This window comes from Ammospiza nelsoni, chromosome 17 (genome assembly GCF_027579445.1).
Source record: "Ammospiza nelsoni isolate bAmmNel1 chromosome 17, bAmmNel1.pri, whole genome shotgun sequence".
NCBI lineage: Eukaryota > Metazoa > Chordata > Aves > Passeriformes > Passerellidae > Ammospiza > Ammospiza nelsoni.
In genome coordinates this window covers 14724824-14750875 of record NC_080649.1, presented here as the reverse complement: position 1 = coordinate 14750875, position 26052 = coordinate 14724824, and the positions used below count along the sequence as shown (strand labels likewise).

General features: G+C 57.1%; 2 protein-coding genes across 3 annotated transcripts in view; both read right to left on the bottom strand.

The window, feature by feature from the left end:
• Positions 1-810: 810 nt before the first annotated feature.
• On the bottom strand, positions 811-14760 carry RHOT2 (ras homolog family member T2). Of its 2 annotated transcripts, none has more exons than XM_059484161.1 (19): positions 14716-14760; positions 14378-14436; positions 13329-13410; positions 13179-13222; positions 11662-11715; positions 11278-11330; positions 10517-10625; positions 10016-10117; positions 9339-9437; positions 8845-8953; positions 8446-8566; positions 6849-6933; positions 5544-5689; positions 5363-5463; positions 5161-5291; positions 4696-4776; positions 4394-4516; positions 4050-4252; positions 811-2573 (listed from the first exon to the last, which is right to left on the bottom strand). In XM_059484161.1, the coding sequence occupies exons 1-19, from the start codon at positions 14750-14752 to the stop codon at positions 2456-2458; spliced, it is 1857 nt and encodes a 618-aa protein (XP_059340144.1). In that variant the 5' UTR covers positions 14753-14760; the 3' UTR covers positions 811-2455. The 2 variants fall into 2 exon arrangements, with proteins under 2 accessions (XP_059340144.1, XP_059340146.1); XM_059484163.1 differs by having other exon boundaries at positions 14378-14431; positions 14716-14743.
• Positions 14761-15003: 243 nt separating this feature from the next.
• The window catches only part of WDR90 (WD repeat domain 90), a 36414-nt gene continuing 25365 nt past the window's right edge, over positions 15004-26052 (bottom strand). The window contains exons 30-41 of the mRNA XM_059484478.1: positions 25648-25807; positions 24252-24442; positions 23831-23999; positions 22043-22154; positions 21019-21190; positions 20309-20431; positions 20041-20227; positions 19482-19612; positions 17662-17805; positions 16475-16594; positions 16005-16089; positions 15004-15238 (exon numbers count right to left, since the gene is read on the bottom strand). Of these exons, the coding sequence (XP_059340461.1) occupies positions 15081-15238; positions 16005-16089; positions 16475-16594; positions 17662-17805; positions 19482-19612; positions 20041-20227; positions 20309-20431; positions 21019-21190; positions 22043-22154; positions 23831-23999; positions 24252-24442; positions 25648-25807 (1752 nt within the window). The 3' untranslated portion in view covers positions 15004-15080. The remainder of the gene's footprint in view (positions 15239-16004; positions 16090-16474; positions 16595-17661; positions 17806-19481; positions 19613-20040; positions 20228-20308; positions 20432-21018; positions 21191-22042; positions 22155-23830; positions 24000-24251; positions 24443-25647; positions 25808-26052) is intronic.

The window sequence follows — 26052 nt, the reverse complement described above, 5'->3', positions numbered from 1 at the left end:
CGTGTCCCGTCCGCCTGCACCGCCTCCTCTGCCCGCACGGCCGCGCCGCTGTGTCCCCATCCTCCCTGTCCCCTGGTTGTGTCCCCACCGTCCCTGTCCCCTGGCTGTGTCCCCACCGTCCCTGTCCCGGCTGTGTCCCCATCGTCGCTGTCCCCTGGCTGTGTCCCCACCCTCCCTGTCCCACGGCTGTGTCCTTACCGTCCCTGTCCCCTGGCTGGCCCTGTGGGAAGGGTCTCCCCTCCCACCCCACAAGGATCCCCCCAATGTCGGAGCAGTCTGATCCCATCCAGTGCAGAGGCTCTGGAAAATCCTTTTCTCTGGCTGCGCCCACGTTGCCTGTGCCCAGCGCCCGTGGCTGAGGCAGGGACAGAAATAGCTGAGGGAAAATCTGCCACGGGAAAACAGGAGCAGGGAGGGGAGGGGAGGTGGCACAGCCCTGCGAGCTGCAGGTGCAGGGGGAAAGTGACTGCAGGGAAGTGGGGAGCCCCAAACCCCACACAGGGATGGGCACAGAGACCACAGCTCCCAGGGCAGCCAAAGCTCCCCCTTCCCACGGATCCTGAGCAGAGAACCACGGGATCCATCACCTCCTCCCCTGGCTCTGCACCCTGGCTGGCACTTGCACAAGGACCTGTGTCCCCAAGCACCAAGGAGTCCTGGCCAGCCCCAAGCCCTGTCCCACCACACCAGGCCCTAAATCCCTGTCAGTGCCCTCAGACGGGGAAGCCCAGGCTCTCAGGGTGGCCCTGCTCCCCCTGCCTGGGTGACAGGGACAGGGGTCCTGCTCCCCAGGGGATACAGGACACGGTGTGCAAGCTCAAGGTGTGTAAAAATTTATTTTGCTGTAGAGAACAAACCTAAAACATTACAGCTCCAGCAGATGTGGAGCAGGGAGACACCAACACCAGGCACGGGCCTGGCTGGCAGAGCCACGCACGGTGGACACAGAGGAGGACATTGAGCACGAGGGATTGGCCCTGGCAGTGCCAGGAACCAGCACTGAGTGTGTGCCCAACTGGCAGGGCAGCTCCAGCACAGGCAGGGACACGCAGAGCTGGGGACAGCGGCATGGAGACACCACCCTGGGACTGCCCCAAGGAGAGACACTGGCACTGCCCAGCAATTCCTCCATCCCCTCGCTGGTTCCAGGCCACCATAAAACATTTAAATAGACAAAACACAGAAAAAGCAGCTCTGGTGCTAGCCTAGGATCTGCCCCTGCAGCTGCCTGGAGACTGACCCTGAGCGTGCTGGGGAAGGCCAGGCTGGTGACACTGCCAGGCTGGTGACACGGCCAGGTTGGTGGCACAGCCAGGCTGGTGGCACAGCCAGGGCTGATCCAGGCTCTCCAGGAACCCAGGGATGGTGCTGGCCTGGCTCTTTGGGACTTGCACACAGGGACTGAGCTCAGTCCCAGCAGATGAAACCAGCTCAGGTGTGGGCAGGGGACAGGACAGGACAGGAAGGAGCTTCCAGTGGTGCCAGGAGATGCAATGCCCAGAGCCTCACGCTCTGGACAGGGCCCCACAGAGGAGACAGCAGGGCACAGGGCCTAGGGCACAGCGTCGCACCAGCTCAGTGATGGCACTGCCAGGGACAGACTGGGCACACAGTGGGCACCCAATGCCCTCCCAGTCCTTACCAGGGCTGCCAGAGCCCTGCAAACACTGCTGGCCATGAATACTGGTGGCCAGGGTGGGGAGGGGATGGGCCAAACAGGAGCCAGGAAAGGAGAGTAGATGGACCCAGAGCCTGGCACGCTGCAGGACTCACAAGATCTTTGTGTAGAAACAACAGAAAGGAGCTCAGGACAAGCCCTGGTGGTCACTGTCCCCCCTCAGGCCAGGAGAGCAGCCCCTGTGGCCCGGCAGGAGGGGCCAGGCTGACCCCTCACACTGGGCTGGGGGTGTCAGTGCCTGGCCCTCCCTCCCTGGCTCCCTGTACCAGCCCTGGCTGAGGGAAACCGGGACAGGATCTGGAGCTGAGCCCCAGGGAGCTGCAGCCTTGAGCTCATCTGACAGCTCAGCTGCTGCTGGAGCTCCCCGGGGCCCCGGGAGCGCTGTGCCCTCCAGAATTGAGGGCACCAGCACAGCCCTCAGGGGAGGGAATGTGCCCAGTCCAACAGACACTGAAACACTCGTGTTTGAGCTTAAAAACAAGCGTTACAAAAACTGAACAGAATAAAAGACGAGGGTGATCCTCCAGCTGCTGGTGAGGCAGAGCTCTCCTGGCAGAGCTGCCAGCCCTGTGCCCACGGGGGCCAGGAGGCCACAGGCTGAGGCTGCCCGGTGCCAGGGCTGATCCTGCTGGTGCTGCCAGGTCTGGCTTCACTGCTCCTGCAATCCAGGCTGGGGGCAAAGGAGGATTTCCTACCGGGGCCAGCTTGAGGCGGGGCCCCTCCGGGCGTCGCTGGGGACGGGAGTTGGTGTCACGGGGCCGGAGCGGGGCGTGGCTCTCACTTGTTCTTGGCCAGCAGGCGGTACAGGGTGAAGCCCACTAGCGCTGTCACCGCCGCCCCCAGCGCCACCCGCAGCCAGAAGGACGCGACTCCCAGCTCCACGGCGTTCAGGTGCCTGCAAGCAAACACAGAAGAATCCAGTGAGTGTGGCTGTCCTGGTGCTCCCACCCCACACAGGGAGTGCCAGGGGGTGAGCCCAGTGAGAATCTGAGATTCCCCATCCCTGCAAGCAGAGCTCTCATCACCCAGCATCACCACCAAGCCAAGGGGGGGCTGTGGGATGGATGTGGCTGTCCCCTCCCCTGCCCTGGAAACAGCTCTCCAACACCTCAATAATTAGACAGGTATGTGTCTTTCTAGGTCAGGCTGCCTTTGCAACTCCCCAGGATGCCACCACAGGGACACTGGTGACAGGGACCAAAGGGCAGCGAGGGACAGGCCCTGGTGCTGCCCCAGTGTACACATCCCCTCCCCTAGCACGTGCTGTCCTGCACTAACAGCTCCTCTCCTCTCTCTGCCTCCATCCATAATTCATTCCCCACTACATCGGGGGAGCACAGCCAATCCCTGGCCCTACATTACGCTGTTATTTATTTATACCACATACCCCAAGATATATTAAGAATATTTAAATTTTAATACTGCAGAGGGGAGGGAAAAAAAAAAAAAAGCGCGTCAGCTCTAAAAATAAAATTGTTTATTGAAAAGAAGCTGGAGGGAAAACTACTCACTAGTAATGCCATCCTGCCTTCCAACGCTCCCACACGCTCTCCCCGCCAGGGCTCGGCCCCTGGAGCTGTGCTGGCCCTGCCCAGCCCTGGAGCAGAGTGATTCCACTCACAGGGAGCCTCCTCTCTCCTCAGAGCCCCCCTCACCTCCTGTGACCAGCCTGGTGCTGTCCTACCCCATTCCCAAGCCCTCTGGGGTGCAGTTTCTCTGTGTGACAGAGGTCTGGCTTCACTGACCTCTTTTCCAGCCTGATCCATCTCATCGGGAGAAAATAGCTGCCACCCCCCCCGTGGGCCTTGGCAAACTAAGCTGGCTACTCCTCTTCAGCATTTTTTATCTTAGGCTTCAAAAATAAACACTCCTGTGGCAGGATCTATCTACTAAATCTGCCAGAGACATACACACAGGCAGCAGAAAACCTCCCCCCTCTGCAATTAGAGAAGAAGTGGCTTTTCTGTTTCAATTACTTGTATAAGCAGATCACAGAATCACAGAATCCTGGAATGGTTTGATTGGAAAGGAACATTAAAGCTCATCTCATTTTACCCCTGCCATGGGCAGGGACACCTCCCACTGTCCCAGGCTGCTCCCAGCCCTGCCCAGCCTGGCCTTGGGCACTGCCAGGGATCCAGGAGCAGCCAGAGCTGCTCTGGGCACCCTGTGCCAGGGCCTGCCCATCCTCACAGGGAACAATTCCTTCCCAATATCCCCTCTAATCCTGTCTTCCTTCAGCTTAAGGCCATCCCCCCTTGTCCTGTCACTGCATGCCCTAGATGACACCAAAAGCTGCAGAGAAACCAAAGCAAAAGCAATGTGGCAGAGGCAGGGCTGGGACACAGCCCCCCATGGGAAGGATACTAACGGGAAGGTGGCAGCAGTGGCCAGTTTGGTGTAGACAGCAGTGCTGGGTGGTCCCTGGCTGTGGCAGGAGAAGGGGAAGGGTGGAGGGAGGCAGTGCTTGTAGCAGAACTCAGCTGGGAAGAGCCCTGGCTGCTGGCTGGCTTCTGGCAGGTCTGTCTTGGAGGCCACGAACACACAGGGGATCTGGCTGTCCACGTAGTGTTGCTGCAGAGACAGAAACCCCAGCGAGGGGTTAGGGACCAACCCCAGGAGAGGCTGATGTCCCCTGTGCCCCTGGTGAGGTCTAACAGGACCCCTGGGCTGCCCAGGACCTCTGTGAAGGCCCCCAGGGTCCCTGCCAGGTACCTTGTAGATGCTGGCACAGTAGCTGAAGGATTTGGGGTCGCTCAGGCTGTAGATGAAGCAGGCGACGTCGCAGGCGGTGTCCGACGGCTTGGAGAAGGTGCTGTCAGCACTGACCTCGGACAGCTGCAGCACAGGGGACAGCAATGTGGCACTGCAGGGTCCCAGGGCTCAGCTGCTCCTCACAGCAGCACAAGGACAGTGCCAGCACAGCCACAGGCACAGCCCAGCCCCATGTGCCAGGGTATGGGGACAGCCCAGCCATGCTAAGAGCCAGGCACAATTCCCTGCCCTCCCACACTTACTATGAGGTATTTCTCCTGGCCATTGACCTGCACTGTGTTGATGGTGTAGAGGGATGGCTTTCCTGGCTTCTCCTTCTGGGCCTGTCACAAGGAAAACAGCATCTCAGGTTGTGGAGACCCAAGCAGTGCTGGGTGAGGGACTGTTTCACCCTGCCCTGAGCCCCCCTGGCCTGAAGGGCAGCCAGGGCCTGGCATGGGATGTGGGGCTGCTCCTAACAGGCAGTGAAAGTCAGGTCAGAGCAGGGAAAGGGACAAGCAGAGGGAGCAGACCCACTGCTTTACCCACAATAAGGACACCAAAGCCACCAGCATAGAGGGGTGTGGAGCATGGGCAGGGAGGGCAGCACACAGAGGGGCCTGGCCAGGGGCAGGGAGGTGCCACCAAGGGACAGATGGCTCCAGGACCCCCAGCTGTGCCTCCTGCTCCATCCTGGGAGCGTGGCCAGGCAGGGAGCAGCCACTCACCGCCAGGCTCCTGCCGAGGAAGGCCTGCAGGAAGGCAGACTTGCCTGCGCCCCGCGCTCCCAGCACCTTGCACAGGAACACATTCCTCTGGGTCTGCCCCTTCTCCAGGTCAATCCTCTTCTCCCGGGTCACTGGCAGCAGAGAGGGTGGTGAGAGCCAGGAGGGACCCAAGCTGTGACAGAAGGGGAGGGCATGGCTGTACCTGTGAGGGCTTGGGTCTGGGAGTCCTGCTCCGAGAGGATGGGGTAGCCCAGGTAGCCCAGGCACTCCAGGCAGTGCCGCACGTCCAGGTAAGCCACGAGCCTGCAGAGACAGAGCACAGCAGCAGGGTCAGCAAGGGCTCAGTGAGGTGAGCAAGGGCCAGGGAGAGGGACTGAGCTTACGTCCACTGGCAGAGGAATCCATGCAGGGAAAGCAGGCCTTTATCAGTGGTGCATACCGTGTTGTAGAGCTCGGGGCCCCAGGGCACGCAGGGGAACACGTTGAAGAAGTTCTGCAGCTCTGTGTGCGACAGGGCTCCATCCTGGTCCTGCCAAAACACACAGGGGAGTCACCAGGGGAGGCAGGGCCCAGCCTGTGCCCACGGGGGGCCCTGCCACACGGGCCACCTCCCTGCTGTGCACTGTCACAGGGATCTGTCAATGGCAGGGATCGATCGGCCGCAGCGAGGCCGGAGCTGGGCGAGCTCAGAGCCTCAGGGACTCCAGCGCTGCACAGCAGCAAACAGGCCGTGGGATTGCAGCTGCAGCCAGGCAGGATTGTCCACGCCCACCCCACAGCCCTGAGCTGCTGTTGCTGGCACTCCTGGAGCCAGCTGTCCCACAGCAGCCTGCATCAGGCCAGCCTGGCCTTCCACAGCACTCAGCACTCAGGCTGCTGTGCCTGAGGAGGACCTGCTGGCACCTGGGCACCCAGGGATGTGCATCCATTCAGTTCTGCCATTCCCCATGGCTACAGAGCTGATCTGGACACACAGGGATGTGTGTCCACTCTCTGCTGCCATTCCTGAGCCACTGCCCGTTGTCACAGAGCTGCCATTCCCCAGATGCACATCAACATCTGAATAGCCAGTCTGAGCAGGTGCATGCTGATCCAATACATCCCTTTCTCCCACTCTCCAAGAGCCTGAGTTTGGCACAAATGTGTTGCTTTCTCTCCCTCTCTCCAGCCTGGCAGCCCTCCACCAGGCTGGCAGATGCTGGTGTTTGGTCCATGGCTGCTGGCCAGCAGCTGTGCCCGCTTCCCTGCCTGCCTCCCTGCCCAATTCCCTGCCTCCCTGCCCAACTCCCTCCCTCCCTGCCCAACTCCCTGCCTCTCTACCCAATCCTCTGCTTCCCTGCCCAACTCCCTCCCTGCCCAATTCCCTGCCTCCCTGTCCAACTCCCTGCCTCCCTGCCTGCTGCAGCCAGGCACAAGGAGCATGCCAGCTTGATGCCAACTCAGACCCAGTCCCTCAAAGTCCAAACTGTCTCTTGGCCCAGAGTAGTGACCAAACCCCACGTCCCTGACAGGCCATCAGACCACCTACAGCTTGCTGTGGCCTCTTCTTGCTCCCACAGCCTCCAAAGAGGGAATGCTGTGGCAGAGGAAAGCCTTTCCCTGGTGCTCCCTGGCACAGAGGGGGGTTAGGGGAGCAGCTGTGCACAGGTGTGCAGCCCCTGCCCTGCAGCCGCTGCCCTGCTGCCCACCTTGTCATGCTTCTCAAAGAGCCTCTGCAGGAACTGGTATCCCAAGTGGTTGAGCTCTGTGGAGCAGCCAGGGGGCACACGGATCCTGTTGGGAAAATCATGGAATTACTTAGGTTGGAAAAGCCCTCTCTGATTGAGTCCAACTGCTCCAACACTGTCAAGGCTATCATTGACCCATGTTCCCAAGTGCCACATCTATGCTGGAGAATTCTGCTCAGAGATGGCTTAAAAGGCAGCTGTGAGGAGCAAATTCTCACAGCCTGTTTCTGTAAACAACAAAAGTTCTCAGGCATGTTTATGTAAACAGCAGAAGTTCTCAGGTTGTTTTTAATAACAAGTAAATATCTTGTCCTTGGATAAGTTTTGGGAAAGCAGAAGTTGACAAAACACGGAGGCCTTGAGAACTTTCATATCAGGGTGAGAACACAAATCTTGGTTTCAATAACAAACCACAGGTATTGAAAACAAAAGGAGGGGTTGGTGTATAATCTGTGACCTATGATGAGCTCGGATTTTGTAATATGTATAAGCTTAATTAACACCACTATAAAAGTGTGTGAGTGAGATCAATAAACTGGAGTTCAATGCTGATCAACAAAGATGGGTCGTCTCCCTTCGCTTTCAACACATCTACATAGCTTTGAATCCCTCCAGTGATGGGGGGACTCCACCACTGCCCTGGGCAGCTGTGCCAGTGCCTTTCAGCAGAGAAGTTTTTCCTACTACCCAACATAAACCTAGGAAAACCTAGGAAATTTTTCCTACTGCCCAACATAACTCTTTCAGCAGAGAAATTTTTCCTACTACCCAACCTAAAACCTCCCTTTTATCTTTCATATCTTATTCTGCAGTTCAGACACCCAAATGAACCTCCTCAAGCCCTGAATGAAGGGCAGCATGTGAGCACATCTCACCCAGGGGAAACAGCTCCCCACTCCCTCCCTGCTCAAGGTCAGCTGTTGCCTCCAGGCCTGGCTATTCCTTGACACAGCCCCTTTATTTAGTGGAGAATCCCTTGAGGATGCACAGTGGCCTTTCCCTGGCACATCCCAGGCAGCCCAGGAGATGCTGTGCCCTCGCTTTGACTCATGCCCAGGGCTTCAGCAGTGCCCTGGGTGCCATCCACCAGCGTGTCCCTGTCACCTCCCTGCAGCCTGCTCTCTGGGAAAAGGAGGAGGCAGCTCCCAAGCCAAACCCTTCCATTGCTGCCAGCTCCCCATCTCCAGAGTGGCAGGGAGCAGAGAGAAGACAGGAGCTGCACAATGCGCCACGAGGGCTGTGCTGACAGCTCACTGCTCCCGACAGAGCCGCTGTGCCTCGCTCAGCCAGGCACACAGCAGCCTCCAAGAACCCCTTGCTGATGTCAAGGCAAGTCTGCATTTCATTCCCCACCTTGCTGTCTGCCTAAATCAGCAGCCCCAGGCGTGCTGTGTTTGTCCCTGAGCCCACGTGTCAGCTCCTGCCCCAGGGGAAAGTGAGCACTGTGAACCTGACCCCAGAGCAGCTCCTGGGCTGCAGGGAGGATGCAGCCAGGGTGCTGGGGATGCTGGGCCATGCACCAGGGGGATGTGGCCCCTGGCCAGCCCTGGGCACTCACTGTGGGTACAGGTAATCATCTGTCAGCTCCAGCTCGTCGTCGTAGCCGAAGCGGCGCAGGATGGTCCAGGTGGTCTCGTGCCGGCCCCTCTGGATGAAGAGGGTGTTGAGGAAGAGGAAGCCTGCAGGAGAGATCAGGGGGCTCAGCCACAGGGGAGTCAGCTCAGCCTCAGGGCTCAGTGGAGTCAGCTCAGGCTCAGGGGTGCACCCCTCAGCCATGCTTCCCCTGGGAAAACACTGCCGGGTCAGAGAGCCACAGCAGCTTGCTTTAACAACAGGGACTAACTAGGCCTGGACTAACTGGGCCAGGAGGCTCAGACCAAGGGCAGCCCCTGGGATGTGCTGAGGGAGGAGGATCCCCCCAACCCTGGGGAGGAGCAGGGAGCCCCTGGGCTGTTACCGTTCAAGGTGAGGCCGTTGTCCTGCACCCCGTCTGTCGTGTTCTTCCACACAACCATCTTCACATCCTCCAGGGCCTGGGGAGCCAGGGGGTTTCCAAAACAAGACTTCTGCCTCCCAAGAGAATGAACACCATTGTCAGAAAAGCACTCAGAGAGCACAATCCTGTCCCCTCTCCCTTGGCAAGGAATGGGGCTTCAGGGAGGGAAAATCCACCCAGCTCATGGATTTCTGTCTTATGCCTTGACCAAACCCCTGTTCTTCAGCATCCCAATAATTCAGGGCTCTCAGCACCTCCAGAGCCTCCTGGTCTTCCCATTGCAGAGCAAACAACCCAAGCTTGGGAAGATGGAGCCCCACATGCTCAGAGATGCACCCAGCTGTGCCACAGAAACACCAAACAGGAATGGGATGGCTGTGCCAGGAGGGGCAGCTCCTCTGCTGGAAAGGGAATCCCAGGCACTGGGGAACTCCTCAGCTCTGCAGCCACCCTACCTGGAAGTAGTTGAGCTCATCATCACTGAGGATCTGGTTGTTGTCCTGGTCTGAGAGGTTGAAGATGCGGGTCAGCGCTCGAGCACAGGCGGGTTTGAGCTGCAAGGACCAACCACGGTGACAATGACAGGGCCAGCCACAGCCTGGCCCTTCCTCCTGCAGCCCCACACTCAGAGGGCTCCTTCCTGCACTTCTAGGCCTGTACCACAGCCTCCTTGGAGGTGGGACTCATGGAATCATTAAGGGTGGAAAACTGCCCCAAGATCTGAGTCCAGCTGTTCCCCCAGCACTGCCAAGGCCACCACTAGCCCACGTCCCCAAGTGCCACATCCACAGAGCTTTTAAATCCTTCCAGGAATGCTGACTCCACCATTCCACCTGTGCCAGTGCCTGACCACCCTTACCATGAAGAAATTTTTCCTAATATCCCATCTAAAGTCAGAGAGGACAATCCATGGGGAATTGTTCTTCTTGACCCTTCCCTCCACAACCAACACACAATCTGGAGCATGAGGGCTTCTGCCCCAACACACCCAAGTCCCTGCAGGTGTACTGAGCACAGGAGATGGGATTCACTGCTCCCTTGGCCTGTCTGTGCCAGCCCAAACCCTCCACCTGCATTCCAAAACCTCCAGCCCAGAGCAGTGTGAGGGAAGGAGACTCCCCCAGGAACCCACCTGCTTCTCCTCTGGGTCATAGAGCGGGGCAGTGGGGTGCAGCACAGCTTTCTGGGCATAGTAGAAGAGCTCAGAGATGTTCTTGAGGTTCTTGGCTGAGCACTGGGGATTCAGAAGAAGAGAGAGAGGATGATACAATCTCCCCCAGCCAGACTAACTGTGCCTCAAAACCCAGAGCAACATTTTTCCACCATGAGGAAAAATCCAAAGGGGCAATCCCCGGGGTTTTGTTCTGGCTTTGCTGTGCCCATTCCACAGCCCCAGAACCAACAGGGTTGGTGTGGAGCTCCAACTAGAGAGCCACAGAGGGCAGACACAGAAAGCTGCTCCTTGGCAAGGGGTTAAAGGACAGAAAGGCCAAAGGACAGGCTCTCAACCCCTGGACTTGTGTAGAGCAACACCATCAGGGCAGCTCTCCAGGAGCACAGGGGCTCCCTGATTCCCACCAAACCAGCATTCCCACCCCTCAGGGAGGCCCTGCACACCCCCCAGCCCCCTCACCTCCACACAGGTCTCAATCTCCGAGAACTGGTTCATGATGGGCAGGATGACCTCCATGGAGCTGCCCACCTGCAGGTCAGACTTGTTTCCCACTAAAATAATGGGGATTCTAGGAGAAGACACAGAGCACAAGTGAGGTCAGCCCTCCCAGCACTGTGCCAGCCATTGGTGCTCCCATGGGCAGGTCAGGGAGGCCCCAGCTCTCCTCTGCAAGGTCCAGAGCAGCTTTCCTGCCTCCCACAGCCGGGAGCATCCATCTGGAGAAACAGACTGCCTGATCCTGCTTATGCTTTCACCCAGCAACAATATGCTCAGAAGCCTTTAATCCAGCACAACAGCCTTCTGCCCAAGAGATCCACACACAAACTAAAGCTTCTGTGCTCCCACACCCCCCTGGCAGCCTCCTCTCCCTGCCTGCCTGAGATCAAGGGGGGAGAAGGATCCCTCCCCAGTGACCCCCTGCCTCAACAGGAGCTCTGGTGGAGGAAAGTGCCCCTGTGCTTCTGCTCTAAGTGGTCTGGCCACAAACCACAGTCCTGGAATGGTTTTGGTTGGGAGGAACCTTAAAGCTCATCCCATCCCACCCCCTGCCATAGGCAGGGACACCCCCATTAGACCATGGCTCCCATTCAACCCAGCCTGGATCAAACCACAAAGCTGGTTTGCTCTCAGTACCCTCAGAAGGAGGTGAGGATGGTGGGCACCCCACAGCCCCCAGAACCCCTCAATTCTGCACCCCCAGATCACACCCCACACAGTACCTGGATCCCTTCTCAAGTCCCCCGTTGACCATGGGGATCCACTTTGTGCGAATCTGGAAGGTGAGCAGAGGGAAAGGGCTGTGAGCACAGCTGGGCAGGGAGAGCAGCTCCAGGCAGGCAGGAACATTCCCTGCAGCCATCTGCTCCCCAGCATCCCCTCACACCAGCAGGCAGAGCAGCCCCAGGGACGCTGGGTGCCAGCACCGGGATGCAACAAGCCTGCTGTCCTGCTGTGAGTAACAACCTTGGGTGGGACTCAGCTTCTGCTAGCAGGAATCTCTGACCCAAAATCCCACAGGGCTAGGGGCCATCAGTACGTGCCCACACCACAGGGCAGCACAGAAACCCCAGCACTGGAGCAGGGCCGTGGTGGGGACCCATTACCTTGTCAATGGTGGCTTCCTTGGTGACATCGTACACCATGCAGACCACGTTGGCCTGCAAGAGAAACAGGAGAGGGTGGTGAGGGGGTCCCTGCCACACTTGTGGCAGCAGGGAATGCCAGGGCAGCAGGGAATGCCAGGGCAGCAGGGAACGCCATGGGAGCAGGGAACGCCATGGGAGCAGGGAATGCCAGGGCAGCAGGGAAGGCCATGGAAGCACGGAATGCCAGGGGAGCAGGGAATGCTAGGGCAGCAAGGAATGCCAGGGCAGCAAGGAATGCCATGGAAGCAGGGAATGCCAGGGCAGCAGGGAATGACATGGGAGCAGGGAATGCCAGGGCAGCAGGGAATGCCATGGAAGCAGAGAATGTCAGGGCAGCAGGGAATGCCAGGACAGCAGGGAATGCCAGGGCAGCAGGGAATGACATGGGAGCAGGGAATGCCAGGGCAGCAGGGAATGACTTGGGAGCAGGGAATGCTGCCTGAGCTGCCAGGGAAGTGCTGGGCTGAGCGCACGTGAGCACGGACACGTACACAGCCCCCCGCGCCCTCAGCACGAGCCCTCGAGCTCCTGGGAGCAGCTCCTGTGCCTCAGGAGCTCCTGGGAGAAGTTCCTCTGCCTCAGGAGCTGCTGCTCCCACGCCTGCTGGCCCAGACCCCCCTCCCACAGCAGCCATGCCCCAGCTCTCCTCCCCTCCTGACCCCTGCAGACAGGGCCAGCACCGAGGCTTTATCGGAAGCAGACAGGAGGGATCACTGGTCCTTTCAGCAGAGAGTTTAATGCTAATCCGAGGACACACAAGGGTTTAGGCAGGATTTCCTGGAGCCATTTAAAGCTTCTATGTACTCCTGCTGTCTGGGTGGAGGGAGCAGGACCCCCGTGCCCACCTTCTCGACTGTTAGCCACCGGGGTTGGGAGATTAAACAGCTTTGCTCACATGAGAGAAATGGTTTTATTATCCATAATTAAAAGGTCCTCATGTCTGCAGAGTCAAGGTTAATCCCAGGGCAAAGAGCAGCTGGGTCCAACCCAGCCAGACAACTTAATTATTCCTCCATGGCTGCTCTGAGGGCTCCCTCATCCCTCCCTGCCCAGTGCTCGCCTGCAGCTCCAGCTCCCAGATTAACTCCTCTGTGCCACAGCTTCATCAGGCAGCCACAGGGATCTAAGCAGGGGTCCTGCCCAAACCCAGCAACTGCTCCTCCCTCTTCTGAGTCTGTGGGGAATATCCTGAGGCTGAGAGCACAGTGTTTGCTCCTGCCTCCTCCTCCCGTGGGCAGCGAGCTGCCCCCACTACTCGCCTTCTGGAGGCTCCCCGGAGGCCTTGGACAAGCCACACACAACAGCTTACAAGACAGAGCAGGATTAAACAAGCCTCTAAACAAACCAGGAGCATTAATCCATGGATAACCAACTGCCTGTGCCTCTCTGGGTGGCTAACAGGGAGGGGAGGGGAGCAGCCATGTGTCCCCTGGGGACCACAGCCTCCTGTGCCCATCCCGGCCAGCCCTGCTCACCTTGGCGATCTCCTCCTGCAGCTCCTCCTCCGTCTGCTCCGACTCTGCAAGGGGAATGAAGCCATCACCACCTGCCCAGGCTGGGCCACCCCGTCCCAATGCCCTCGGGCAGGCAGGGAAGGGGAGAAGCCAGGCAGGACAGGGCCCTACCTGAGTAGTCCACAATGTGTGTGGGGACCTTCTCAGGGGTGACATCGGCCGGAATGGTGATCTCCTCTGCCCGGGGGGGCACCTGCAAAGGCAGCACACCCCCTCCAGCCAAGCAGCACAGGTGACAAGGGACTTCAGAGCCTTGGCCACTGCCAGGGCAGGATGAGCTGTGGATCACGGACCACTCTTGGCCCACCAGGCTGCAGCAGCCCCCTGCACTCCAGCCTTGGCACAGGCAGTGGCCTCCAGGTGGAACTTCCACCTGCCTCCCTCACACCAAGCTCCTGATCCCGGTGGAGATAAACCCTGGACGCTCCCTGGACTCCTCTGGTTGTATGGGCTGGGCTGGGAGCAGAGAAGGGGTGCAGGGCTGGTCCCCTCAAACCCCTGAGCTGATGCTGCCCAGCACAACACCATGGAGGGCACACATGGGCAGCAGGAGAAACACCTGAAGCTCAGGGAAAATGTGCCTGGACAGACTGATCCCATTTCCCTACCCAAATTATGCTGGGGCAGCCAGATGTTGAGGGGCACATCTGGCTGGATGCTCTGCTCAGAGCACCAAACCCATCTCCAGAGGGTGCAGCGGGCAGGGAATGGAGCTGCCCCTTCCAAGGGCTTTGTGGTGGTGCCAGCCCTGCTGTGCTGGTGACAGAGACCCCCAGCAGCAGCAAGGGGGGCCCTGGGAGGCACCAACACCCTCCTCAGGGCAGAGAGAGCTGCAAGTCAGAATCAGCCCCCAGGTCGGAATCAGAGCACAAACTGAGAAAAACACCACCCCAGCTGGAGTTCCCTGCGGTCCTCACTGAATTCACCTGAACCAGCCCCATGACTGCCACAGCCCCGTGAGCTGCGAGCACCTCCCAGACAGTCCCACCTCCAGCGGGGACACTGAGGACAGAGCTGTCCCACCCAGCCCCATCTCCAGCGGGGACACTGAGGACAGAGCTGTCCCACCCAGCCCCATCTCCAGCGGGGACACTGGGACAGAGCTGTCCCACCCAGCGAGGGGCCTGGGCTGGGGCCGTGCGCGTCCCCTCCCCACTCACCTCTTCAGGAAACTCCTCTCCCACCAGAGCCATGATCAGGGACGTCTTCCCCACCTGGGCTAGGAAATAAAGGGAGGACGTTGACATGGGCACCGGCACGGCAGAGCTTGAGGGGGCCAGCGGCAGGTGGGAGCGCCGGCCGAAGCCGGGATCACCCGGTGACAATGACGGGCCCAGTCTGTCTCCTGGTCCCGCCTGTGACGGGGGGTCCGCCTGGGCCCCCTGCCCGCCCTCACTCCTCCCTCGTAGGAGAACCCTCTCCCCCGGGCTCCCCGTGCCCCCTGCCCCTTGCCGGGCTGCAGGAGCCTCCCCCGGCCCCGTGCCCGTGCCCCCCTCACCCTCCCCGAGCAGGAGGATCCGCACGTCCCGTTTCATGGCGGCGCCGCCGCCTGCCCGGCCCGGCCCCCCCCGCTTCCGGCCGCAGCAGCGAGCGGCGGCGCAGAGAGGCGCGGGCAGCGCGGCGCCCCCTGGCGGCGCCAGCATACACAGACCTCCAGCCTTGGTCTTTGGATGGTTTATTAACGAAAACAAAACGTTCAACGGCAACAAACGGCGAACGGGGCCGTGACACACATTCCAGGCCCGGGCGGGGCCGCGGGCGGGCCAGCCGCTGCAGCCGTGGGGGAGCGGTTCGGGCCTGGCTGCGGCCGGAGCCGGGGCCTGTCCTGCTGGAGAAGCGTCGCTGGTGCGGGGCCAGCCCGGCTCAGGCGCCCGGCAGCTCCCACACGAGCACGGCGCTGTGCGAGGCCGTGAGGAGGCGGCGGCCCGAGGGCGCGAAGCGGCAGAGGTGCACGGTGTCGTCATGGCCGGCGTAGTCCTGAGGGGCCCCGGCGGGGCAGGGCTGCAGCCGCAGCAGCCGGTCTGGGGAGAGCAGCGGCTCAGGGCTGTGCCAGGAGCCTCCCACTGGCCCCCATCGCCCTCCAGACCATTCCCTGTCACTCACAGACCTTCTCCATCTCTAGTCACTTCCAGAAGCACCATCTGTGGTCACCTCCCACCCCCTTTTCATGTCCTGTTCTGGCCAGAAGCACCATTCCCTCTCAGCCTCCCTTCCCTGTCCTCTCCCAGCCAGAAGCACCATTCCCAGTCACTTCCAGCCCCTGTCCTTTCCCAGCCAGAAGCCCTACTTCCAGTCACCCCCTGTCCCTGTCCTTTCCCAGCCAGAAGCCATTTCCAGTCACCCCCAGCCCCTGTCCCTGTCCTTTCCCAGACATAAGCACCACTCCCAGTCACTCCCCAGGCTCCCTCCCCGCTGCCGAGCTGGAAGTTGAGCCGCTGAGCTGAGTGACAGGACAGACAGACCCAAACTGCTCCAGGACTGAGGTGCCCTTGCCAGGAGCAGGGTTCTGCCTGTACCCATGCTGTGGGAAGGTCCCTGCTGCCTCACAGGCTGCAGAAATGGAGACAGTCCAGAACCCCGGGAAGTCATTGCAGTGACAGACCCCGCCCATGGCCAAGAGGATTGACCTCATGCGTCTCATTTCTGACCCAGGAGCCTCCTGGAGGTTTCTCCTCTCCCTGGACTGTAGCTCCCAGGTTTGAGGACATGTCTCTTGTTTGGATGAATGAGGACACTTGTTTCCCCTCTGGCAGAAGAAGGAGTGGCCCAGGCACCCCCAGCACTCACCACTAAAGCCAAGAGCCATGAAAGGTGCAGCTGGGGACAGGCTGAGGGACGTGGCAAAGGCTGGCAGGGAGATCTTCCTGAGCACCTGCAGGCCAGCAAGAGAAACACGGGCAGCTCAAAGGGGAGGGCAGAGCCACAGCTGTGCAGCCACAGCCCTACGGAGGGTGATGGGGAGGCTGAGGGTGCACAGCTCCTAAAGCTGTCCCAGGCATCCAGGAGACAATGGAGAGAGTGTTGGATGTTCTGGAAGCAGCCACCTTCCTCTCGCTGGGATCAGGGACTGCCTGCCTGCCTGGATGCAGCTTGAGGCAGGAGCAGGGCTCTGCTGCTCACCTGGGCCACACTCGGGAGTTTCCAAAATGAAAATCTGTTCCCTGAGCGGCTGCCTGAGCCCACCCCACCCCTGGGACTGAGGGTAACACACAGGGCAGCCTCCCCTGTCCCCACTGCCCGTGGCAGGGGACAGGTACCTGTTTTTTCCTCAGGCTGTAGAACAAAGCTTCCTTCTGCAGCCCAAAGCCCACATAGACCAGGACACCATGTTCCCAAGGGCAGAACGCAGCCAGGCTGGGAGGGAGGCTGTCCAGACCCTGAAGAGGGAAACCAAAGGCAACAAAACAGGCTGGGTTCTCTTATTTGGATCAATGAGAGATAAAAGGAGAGCACAGAGGGACCCCAGGGCTGTGAGAGTTTGAGCAGTGAGACATGAGTATGGTGGAGGCTGCTTCCTCCCTCTTGCATTCCCATCTCTGGCTCAGGGAAAGCAAGGAACAACCACACCTTGCCATGGAAACCTGAAGCAAATCATTTAGTGTTGTAGGAGCAGGTCCCATGAGGCTCCAACAGGTTGAATTCCCACTGAGATATTACTGCTGCATGGGCTTGAAGCTGGGATTTGGTTGTGGATCAGCTTAACACACGAAAACAGGGCCCAGGAGGCAGATCTTGAGCAGAGAATGCAAGATCAAACCTTCATGCTGCAGGGAGAGCTGTAGTGAGCTTCTTTCCAGAGCAAATCCATCTTTTTGGTAATAAATGGAAGAATTATTGACAGAGCCCAGGTGCTGTATGGACCCAGTCTGAGGCACTGCCTCTTTCCCCCCCAAAACCACCCAGCTCCCCTCTGTCTGCCAATGTCACCTGCACCAGGGACCAGCTCCATCCTCTCCAACCAACACAGATCCTCCTGCTTTTCCAGCAGGTGTCCTGCTGCCCAAACCCTGCCCCTGGGCTGGAGCCAGAGGCTTCTGCCAAGCAGCAGGGGCACACAGGGCTGAGTACTTGGCTCTGGGAAGCCATCACCATGCTCCTGGCTCAGAGCACTCACACTCAGGAGTGTCAGAATTAGCAGCAAGCTCATAATTAGCTCTCCCTCCTTCTCACTGCTGCCTGGGCTCTGCTTTGCTGCCACAGGGCTCTCAGCTCTTTGCAGGTGCAGTTTAGGGCTCCCATGCTTAAAGTCAGTGCTGCAGAGCAGTCTGGCCCTGCTACTTTATTTCCACACCCAAGAAGGTGCATTGGCAACACTCTGTGGGCTGGACTAACAGAGATGCCTTCCCTAAGCACACAGTCACTCTCAGAGCCTCCCCTCCTCCATCTCTGCTGGTGCCCAGCCTCACACCAGGAGCAGGCAGGGCCTGGCAGGTGCCACACTCACCTCAGGGCCAGCAGGGGCTGGGAAGCTGAGCCAGTCGAGGAGCTCACACTTGTCCTGAAGCCAGTCGGAGCCCCAGACGCTGACGCGGCGGTCGGAGCTGGCTGCCAGCCACAGCTCCCCTCCTTCCACGCCGAGCTCGTGGTACTGGGGGCAGAAACACAGCCCTGTCCTGGTGAGCTCCCCTCCTTCTTATGGTATAGGGGGCAGAAACACAGCCCTGTCCTGGTGAGCTCCCCTCCTTCCCATGGTTCTGGGGGCAGAAACACAGCCCTGTCCTGGTGAGCTCCCCTCCTTCTCATGGTACTGGGGGCAGAAACACAGCCCTGTCCTGGTGAGCTCCCCTCCTTCCCATGGTACTGGGGGCAGAAACACAGCCCTGTCCTGGTGAGCTCCCCTCCTTCCACCCCAAGCTCCTGGTACTGGGAGCAGAAACACAGCCCAGCCCTGTCCTAGTGAGCTCCCCTCCTTCTCATAGTACTGGGAGCAGAAACACAGCCCTGTCCTTGGTGCACAGAGGCTTTGAAGGAGGGGGACAGTAAAGAGTGGGACAGGAACTCATGGGAACATGGGGCTTGTGTTTAAGGGATGAAAGCCAGGATTAACCTCTGTTTGCAGCTGCTCCATCCCTGGAAGTGTCCAAAACCAGGCTGGACAGGGCTTGGAGCAACCTGGTCTAGTGAGAGGGGTCCCTGCACATGGCAGGGTGTTGCCACATTTCCCTTCACAGAGAAAAGCAAGGCACAATTCTTCCCAAGGATTTCTGAGATTCACATTCTCTGAACCTCAGAGAAAGGGAAAACACAATTCTTATCACTTGCTGTGCCTGTGTTTGTGCCAAAGCAGAATGCAATATGGAGATTGTTTAGCCAAAGTGAGGATGTTTTCTTTCCTTGGCCTATCAGGGCCAAGAGTGTGTGTGTGTGGGGAATGTTGGGTGACAGTCATGAGATTCAGTGCAGTGTGAGCAGGTGTGTGCAGAGTGAATGCTTGGCAGATTCAGTTTAGATGAAATGTATATAGTATAGTATAATAAAGTAATTAATTAGCCTTCTGATATCAATGGAGTCAGATGCATCATTCTCTCCCCTTTGTCAGAGTTACCTTTGATTTACAATAGCAGGGGGCTGGAAATGGATGGTTTTTAAGGCCCTTTCCAACCCAAATTCTGGTCTGAACAACTCAGTTCTCTTCATTGGGACACCCTGTGGATCTGCACATCTCCTAGGGGAGTTATTTCCAGTACCACGTGTCCCCTAACAACGTCCTTCACCTCCAATCAAGGAGGATTTCCTCAGTCTCAGATTACCAGGAAACACAGCCTTGCAGTGTAGATGATCTTAAAGCCTGAGAGCTTAGAGAAAACTATTCTCATTTCTGCTGTGCAAAGGGAAAAAATTCTCCATGAAGAGAAGGATAAAGGAGTATCAAACCATCCCACTGCTGCACAGCCAAGACTTCCCAGCTCAGAGGAACCAAAAACCCTTTTTGGGGGGCACAGGGTCTGCAGGCTGACAGCCTGGGCTGCTCCTGAGGGATGCTGCTCTCCAAGAGCCTGTGGCACAGGTTCATGTCACACCCATGTGCAGGGTGTCAACAACTGCCACCAAAGGTCCCCCTGCAGGTACAGCCTCAACTCAGGCTGCACCTGCAATACATGGAGATTTATTCCACTGAATATACCCCTGGAAAAGCTGATCAGAACTTTCTGGAAGGGATGGAGGAAGACTTCCAAAGAGGAAAAGCAAGGGACACCAAAGCAAACTTGCTGACCAGAGCTGTGCAGTGACAGATGGGGACTGGGGTCACTCCTGAGGTCTCACCTGCTTCCTGGTGCACTGGAGAACAGTGATGGGGGAGCCTTTGTGGTCAGCCAGGACATGGATGGTCATTCCAGTGCGAGGGCTGCTGACAGCCACTATCCCATCCTTGGCCCCGGATAGGATCATTTCCCCTGGTGGCAGAGGAGAGGAAAGAATGGGACACTTCTTATAGGAGGAAAAAAAGAGGAGAAAGGTCCAAAGCTATGGAATATCAGTGTCCTGAAACACTGTGAAAGGCTGGGAACATCCCAGTCAAGGGCTGGGTGTGATGAGATGTCTCAGAGACACCCACTACACCTCAATACTGAAGAAGAGCCACAGCAGATCATAAAACAAAGGTGTTTGTTGTACCCAAACCCCTTGGCTATCCCAGAGCCAATGCACCTCCTGTGTCCCACCCAGCACATGCCCAGCTGGCAGAGTCACCAGAGCTCACTGGGACAAGTTCTGTGGCTCTCCCTGGCCCTGGGGTTTTGGGAAGGGGGCCAGGACACAGAGCAGCACCAAGCCACATTCCCTGAGGTCCCATGTCCCCAGTGTCCCCCTCAGGCAGCCTCACCATCAGTGGAGTAGGTGACTGCTGTCAGAGCAGCAGCATGGGGGTGCATTTTCAGCTCCATCTCTGTCCTGGAGACACTGAACACACGGACAGTGCCATCACTGTACCCTGCCACCACGTGCTGGCTCTCGCCGGGACGAGGCCACACCCCAACGGGACGAGGCTTCCAGGCCAGGCACTGGCAGCTCTGCAAGGAAATTGGCACAGACCTGGTGACACAGGGGACACTTCCCTGTGCCAAGAGGAAGGGACTGATGTGATCCCTTACCTGGTTGAGCACCTGGAACTGCACCACCAGCTCGGTGCTGCCCAGAGCCCAGATCCTCACGCTGCCGTCCTCGCCGCACGTGGCACAGTGACTCTCGTCAGGACTGAAGCACACCTCAGTCACCTGCTCCAGGGAAAAGGCACACAGCAGGGCTCTAAGGGTGCCACAGCCCAGAGCACATCAGCTGCCCTGCCCCTTCATCCCCAGGATTGTGCTCATGGGACCCACCAGATGAGAGGGAACAAAAAAGATGGTGCAGAGCTTTGCTTTTGGGCTAACAGGACAAGAGAGAATGTCCCCAACTTGCACCAGGGAAGATTTATACTGAATATTAGGAAGAATTTCTTCACAGAAATGGTTGTAAAAGCACTGGCACAGGCTGCCTAGGGCAATGGTGGAGTCACCATATCCTAGAGTATTCAAAAATATTCACCATACCCAACAGTGTTCAAAAAATGTGTAGGTGTGGCATGTGAGGACATAGTTTAATGTCGTGGTGCTGGGTTGGTGCTTGAACTTGATGATCTTAAAGGTCTTTTCCAACCTTATCAATCATGGCAAAGAGTAAACCAACCCCAAAGGTAGTCCAGGCAAGGTGCACTGCAAGCTGTCTTAAAATACCTTCTCTCCCACCATTTGAACGCCTTTTTTCTGTAACAGAAAGAGACCCTGAAGCAACAGCAAAACTCAAAGCAGGCCCAGCCTCTGACCTTGCTCTTGTGGCCACTGATGAGTCGGATGCTGGTGCTCTCCAGCCAGTTGATGTACCACAGGGTCCCTGCTGTGGTGCCCACAATCCCCATCTCCAGGGAGTCATCAAAGGCTGCGCTCACAATGGTCCCATCCAGGGTGATCTCGTGCTCCAGCAGCACTGAGCCAGACCTGCAGGAAGGCAGGGTGGGAGAAGGACTGGCTCAGATGTTGGAACAGCCACTCTGCCTGCTTTAAATCCAACTTCCTAATGAGCCAGTTCAATGAGGGGCTTGTGTCCAGGGAACAGTCACTGGGAGAGCTGGGGTTGTTCATCCTGGGAGCCCTCAGAGCCCCTTCCAGTGCCTAAAGGACTCCAGGAGAGCTGGAGAAGGACTTTGGACAGGAGCCTGGAGCGACAGGACAAGGGAGAGGGGTTTCCCACTGCCAGGGGACAGGGTTGGATGGGATATAGGGAAGGAATATTTTTTGTGAGGGTGGGCAGGCCCTGCACAGGGTGCCCAGAGCAGCTGTGGCTGCCCATGGATCCCTGGCAGTGCCCAGGGCCAGGCTGAACATGGCTCGGAACAACCTGGGATAGTGAAAAGTGTCCCTGCCCATGGCAGGGAGGGTTGGAATGGGATGGTCTTGAAGGTTCCTCCCCACCCAAACCATTCAATTTCTGTGATTTGTACTTAAACCATCTTTTTACGGGAAAGAAAAGAATAGGGCATGCAATAGCATGAGAGAAGAAACAAAGGCAATGTATTTTCCCTACTTCTCCTAAAGGAATTCCTACAAACCACAGACACAAACTTCAGGCACGATAAACACCCACTTCCACTATTAAGAGGGTTCAGCTACCTGTGGCAAAAATTCAGTCAAAAGATCCAGACAGAAAGAATCAGCAGTCACAGGATGCAGAGAAAAAGCTAAGGATGAAGAGCAGCAGGAGCAGCGTGGTTGCACGTGGTGTCTGTCTGCAAAAAGCCACCTCTCAGACAGGTCCTGGGGGCTGCCAGCTGAGAGACCATGAGCTCCTACCTGGCATTGGGCCCTTTCAGCCTCAGCTCCTGCACGCTGCCCACGGACCACAGGCGGATGCGCTTGGTGTTGCTGCCGCTGAGCAGGCGCTGGTGCCGGCACAGCAGCACCCCTGGGGAGGAGGAAGGGCACCTGTCAGTGTGCAGGGTCCCTGCTGGGTGTGCTGGGGGTAAGGTATGTGTGTATGCTGTCTGACAGCTGTCAGACATGGGGCAGGTATCCTCTGTTCACGGGGCAGTTTTATCTCTTCCACAACCAACCCTCTCTGCTGTCCATGGCCACTGAGTGTCCCTGCAGGGCTGATCCAATTCCAGCATCCCATGGGGAGATGCTGTGCCCAGGGGAGGAGCCAAGCATTCCTACCTGGATCCAATCTGAGCCTGGCACAGCACAGCAGCCTTTGCCCCCTGCATTGCCAGAGGAGCAGCTTTCTGCTGCCCTGCATGGCCAGAGGGAGCCCAGGCCCATCTGCAGCAGCCCTGGAGCTGCAGAGGAAAACTCCCCCCTTGTGCAGGATCCCTGCTGCAGCAGAGCCACAGCTGGCACTGCAGGAGGGCCATGGAATGAGACTGCTACCAGCACCCTGACCAAGAGAGTGTCAGCTCCTATTCTGACTCTGGCAGTTTTTTGTTTTCTGGGTTTTTTGTACTATGGCATTTGTATTTTTTAATTTTTCCTAGTAAAAAACTGTTATTCCTATTCCCATATCTTTGCCTGGGAGCCTCTTAATTAAAAAGTTATAATAATTCAGAGGGAGGGGTTTCCATTTTCCATTTCAAGGAAGGCTCTTGCCTTCCTTAACAGACACCTGTCTGTTCAAACCAAGACATGTGGGAATTGGAAAAAACTGAAACTTCCACAGACACTGAAGGGTTTGATTTGCAGCCTCGGGAGAAGCTTGCATTGATGTAAAAATACAATACACAGACATTAAGCAGAAAATTCAGAAACTTATGTTTCTATAGTTGTAAGTAAGAATATGCCTTAAGCGAGTAAGAAACTGTATGGGAAAGATGGTGAAGGGTTTATACTGTAGGGGTGAGGTTGTACAGAATAAGCTAAGAGTTTAGCAGTTACAACAGAAGCATCAGTGTGCATGTGAGACAGAAGCCTATTGGATAAAATATCTGCAGTGCAGTAGAAGTAAGTAAAGGTGATAGGTTAGAAAAGCAAAATAAACCCTGTGGCAACTGTCCATTGGGTTAGAAAGTTCTATATTGTCTTGTAACAAAGAACTTGTGACTACTTTGTGCTATGGCTGACTGCCTGCTCCTCTAAAATCTCATGGCCTCTGAGACTGATGTTTGTCTGAGCTGTAAATCATTTCAAGCCCAACAATGGTCTCATCCCTTTATTACAGGTGGTGACAATGATACCCTGTCATCATCCCTGGGTGCTCCTGACAGCCACTCAGGCAGCAAAGTGGGAAAGTTCTACAGCCCAGCACTGTTTTACAGACTGTGGGTGCTTTGGCACAGGCTGCCCAGAGCAGTGGTGGAGCCACCATCCCTGCAAGACTCAAACAGATTGTGGATGTGGTGCTCAGGGCTTTGTGCTGGACCTGGCAGTGCTGGGTCAGTGGTTGGACCTGATGATCTTAGAGAACTTTTCCAACATTAATGATTCTATAAAGCCCCAAGGAGACCCAGGTCACAGATCCATTGCCACCCCACCCATCTTGCATCCAACACAGCAAACTGGTTTCCAAGCACAGCTGAAATGGGAAGTGTGTGAGCTCAGGGCTCCTTTCCCAGCACGTTCCCCTTGCAGCCCTGGCACTGCACCCACCGATCTCGCCCTCATCAGCCTCCCACGTCATGAAGCAGGAATTGGTCTCTGTGTCCCACACACAGATCTGGCCTGAGTTGGTCCCAGTGTAAAGGAGAGCCTCAGCACCATAGCAGAGAGATGTCAGCTCCACCAGTCCCAGCACGTCCGGGGCAGGGGCACGATGAACCTGCCAGAGCATAAAAACCAGCAATGTCAAAGGCAATGAACTTAGAAAGTGCTTAGATGAATCAGGAGAAAAAACATCCTCCTCCCTTCAATTCCTGCAGTTAATTCCTCAATACAACCAAAAGCTGTTTGTGCACAGTCAATATCACCTCACTGAGAGAAATCATCAGCTCTCACAGAGCCCTCACCAGGAGCTTGGAAAATAAGTCAGAGATGCTGAAAATAAACCTTAAAAGGTAAAAGGAAGGTTTACCTTGAGTCTGACAGCAGCTTCCTGCTGCTCCAACACCCAGAATGTCACAGCTCCCCTCCCCACACAGGCAAGGTCTTGGTGAGAGAAAGGGCTAAAAGCCACATCGTGGAGAGGCTCTGAGATACAAGTGGACAGCACGAGCTCATAGGTGTGGGTGCTCCACAGAGCCATGGTCTGGTCACTGTAGTCCCCTAAGGAGAAAGGGAAAGAGAGCAGGAAGAACTCTGCTGCCTCAGGATGCTCACAAGCATCCACACAGCACACACACATCAGCTGTGCCACCCCTCATCCAGCTGTTGGCAGACAGCTGTTCCAAACACCATTCCAGGCATGGACACAGCTCCTCCTGTGCTCAGCACAAGCTGCACAACACGACAGATGCTTGCCCAAGTTAAGGACAGGCAGAACTGGCCCAGCACTTCACCCTGGAGATTGTGGCAAGGCTGTCCTGGCAGTGGAGTCACCTGGAGCAGCCAGGGCTGGGATTGGGCAGGCAGAGCAATGTCAGAGCAGTTTCCCCATCCTTGGGAGCCTCTGCACACCTTGGGAATGCCCCACACAAACTCTCCAGTGACTTGGGCACTCAGGGCTAACCCTGTCTTGACAAAGAACGGGATGTCACCTTTGCCAAGGTCCCAGCTGAGGTGGGAGCTGACCTCCATGGAGCCACCACAGCTGGGTGGGAGCAGAAGGCATTGACCTCAGTGATGGCAAAGCTCCTAAGCTTCCAGAGAGCTCAGGAGGACAGTGCTCTCCTGTTGCCTTTCCCAGGCTCCACAAGCTCTGTGGAGCTTTTCCCTCCCCTGCAGCCCAGACCAGAGCTGGAGGAGGAGAGCTCCTCTCCCACACTGCTCCCTGAAGAGCACAAAACTCCCTTTCTCTCCAGCAAAGCCTGCTTTTCTCTCCAAAGGCAACCTCACCAGCCTGGAGGGAGTGTATTGCCTGCTCCACAGGTCCCCTCTCATGCAAAACAAGAGCTTCCTAATTGCATGTTGTCCTTTAAATGTCCCCTGCCTGAACAAAACAGACAGCTTGAGCATCCATCCTGTGCTGGCATGGCTGCCTGGCAGGAGGCTCACAGTTGGGAGCCTGGCTACTTCTGTCCAAGTCCATCTAGGCAGCAATAACAAGTCCAGAAGAAGGTTTTTCCCTCTGCACACTATAAATAGTACCCACAAACCATTTGCAGGGGGTCTAAGAAGCACCAGTGAGTCAGGAGAAGAAAGCTCTAACTGCTGCATTCCCTGCTGTCCCAAGGATACCACAGCACAGCTTCCTACCCACGAGCCTGCTGCACATCTGGCAGGAGTTTGGTGCTCACAGCACCCTCCTGCCATGAGCTGTCTGCTCTGGGGTGTCTTTTTGCACCCACAGCTGCTGTGACAGGAGTGCTCACCTATGGTGACAAGGAATCTGTCATCCCAGGAGAACGCCATGGCTTGCACTTGTGTCTCGTGGTGGAACAGCTCTGCTGTGCAGGCCCCATCCTGGGTGCTCCAGATGCAGATCTGACAGTGGGAGTCTCCATCCTTCTGCCCTGAGGCAGAGGCAAGAACCTAAGAGACAATGTGTAAGTAATTAGAGAATGTGTAATTAGAGAATGCTCGTTAGCCTTAACGGTTTTTTCAGTTATCTCACATTAAAGGGATGTGGCTGGCAAATGGATAATTCAGTGAGAAACAACCATTCAGTGATGGCAGGAGGGAAAGGCAGCATCACCCACAGGAAGAGAACAGCCTTTACAGAATCACTGAGGCTGGGAAAGATCTCCAAGATCACCAAGTCCAACCTGTGACTGATC

Coding starts and splice junctions, on each gene's coding strand:
- RHOT2 (XM_059484161.1), bottom strand. CDS start 14,752: ATGAAACGGGACGTGCGGATCCTCCTGCTCGGGGAGG. Junction 6,934..8,445: donor GATGATTACCTGTACCCACA/GTGAGTGCCCAG, acceptor TTTTCCCAACAG/GATCCGTGTGCCCCCTGGCT. Junction 4,777..5,160: donor TCCTCGGCAGGAGCCTGGCG/GTGAGTGGCTGC, acceptor TCCTTGTGACAG/GCCCAGAAGGAGAAGCCAGG.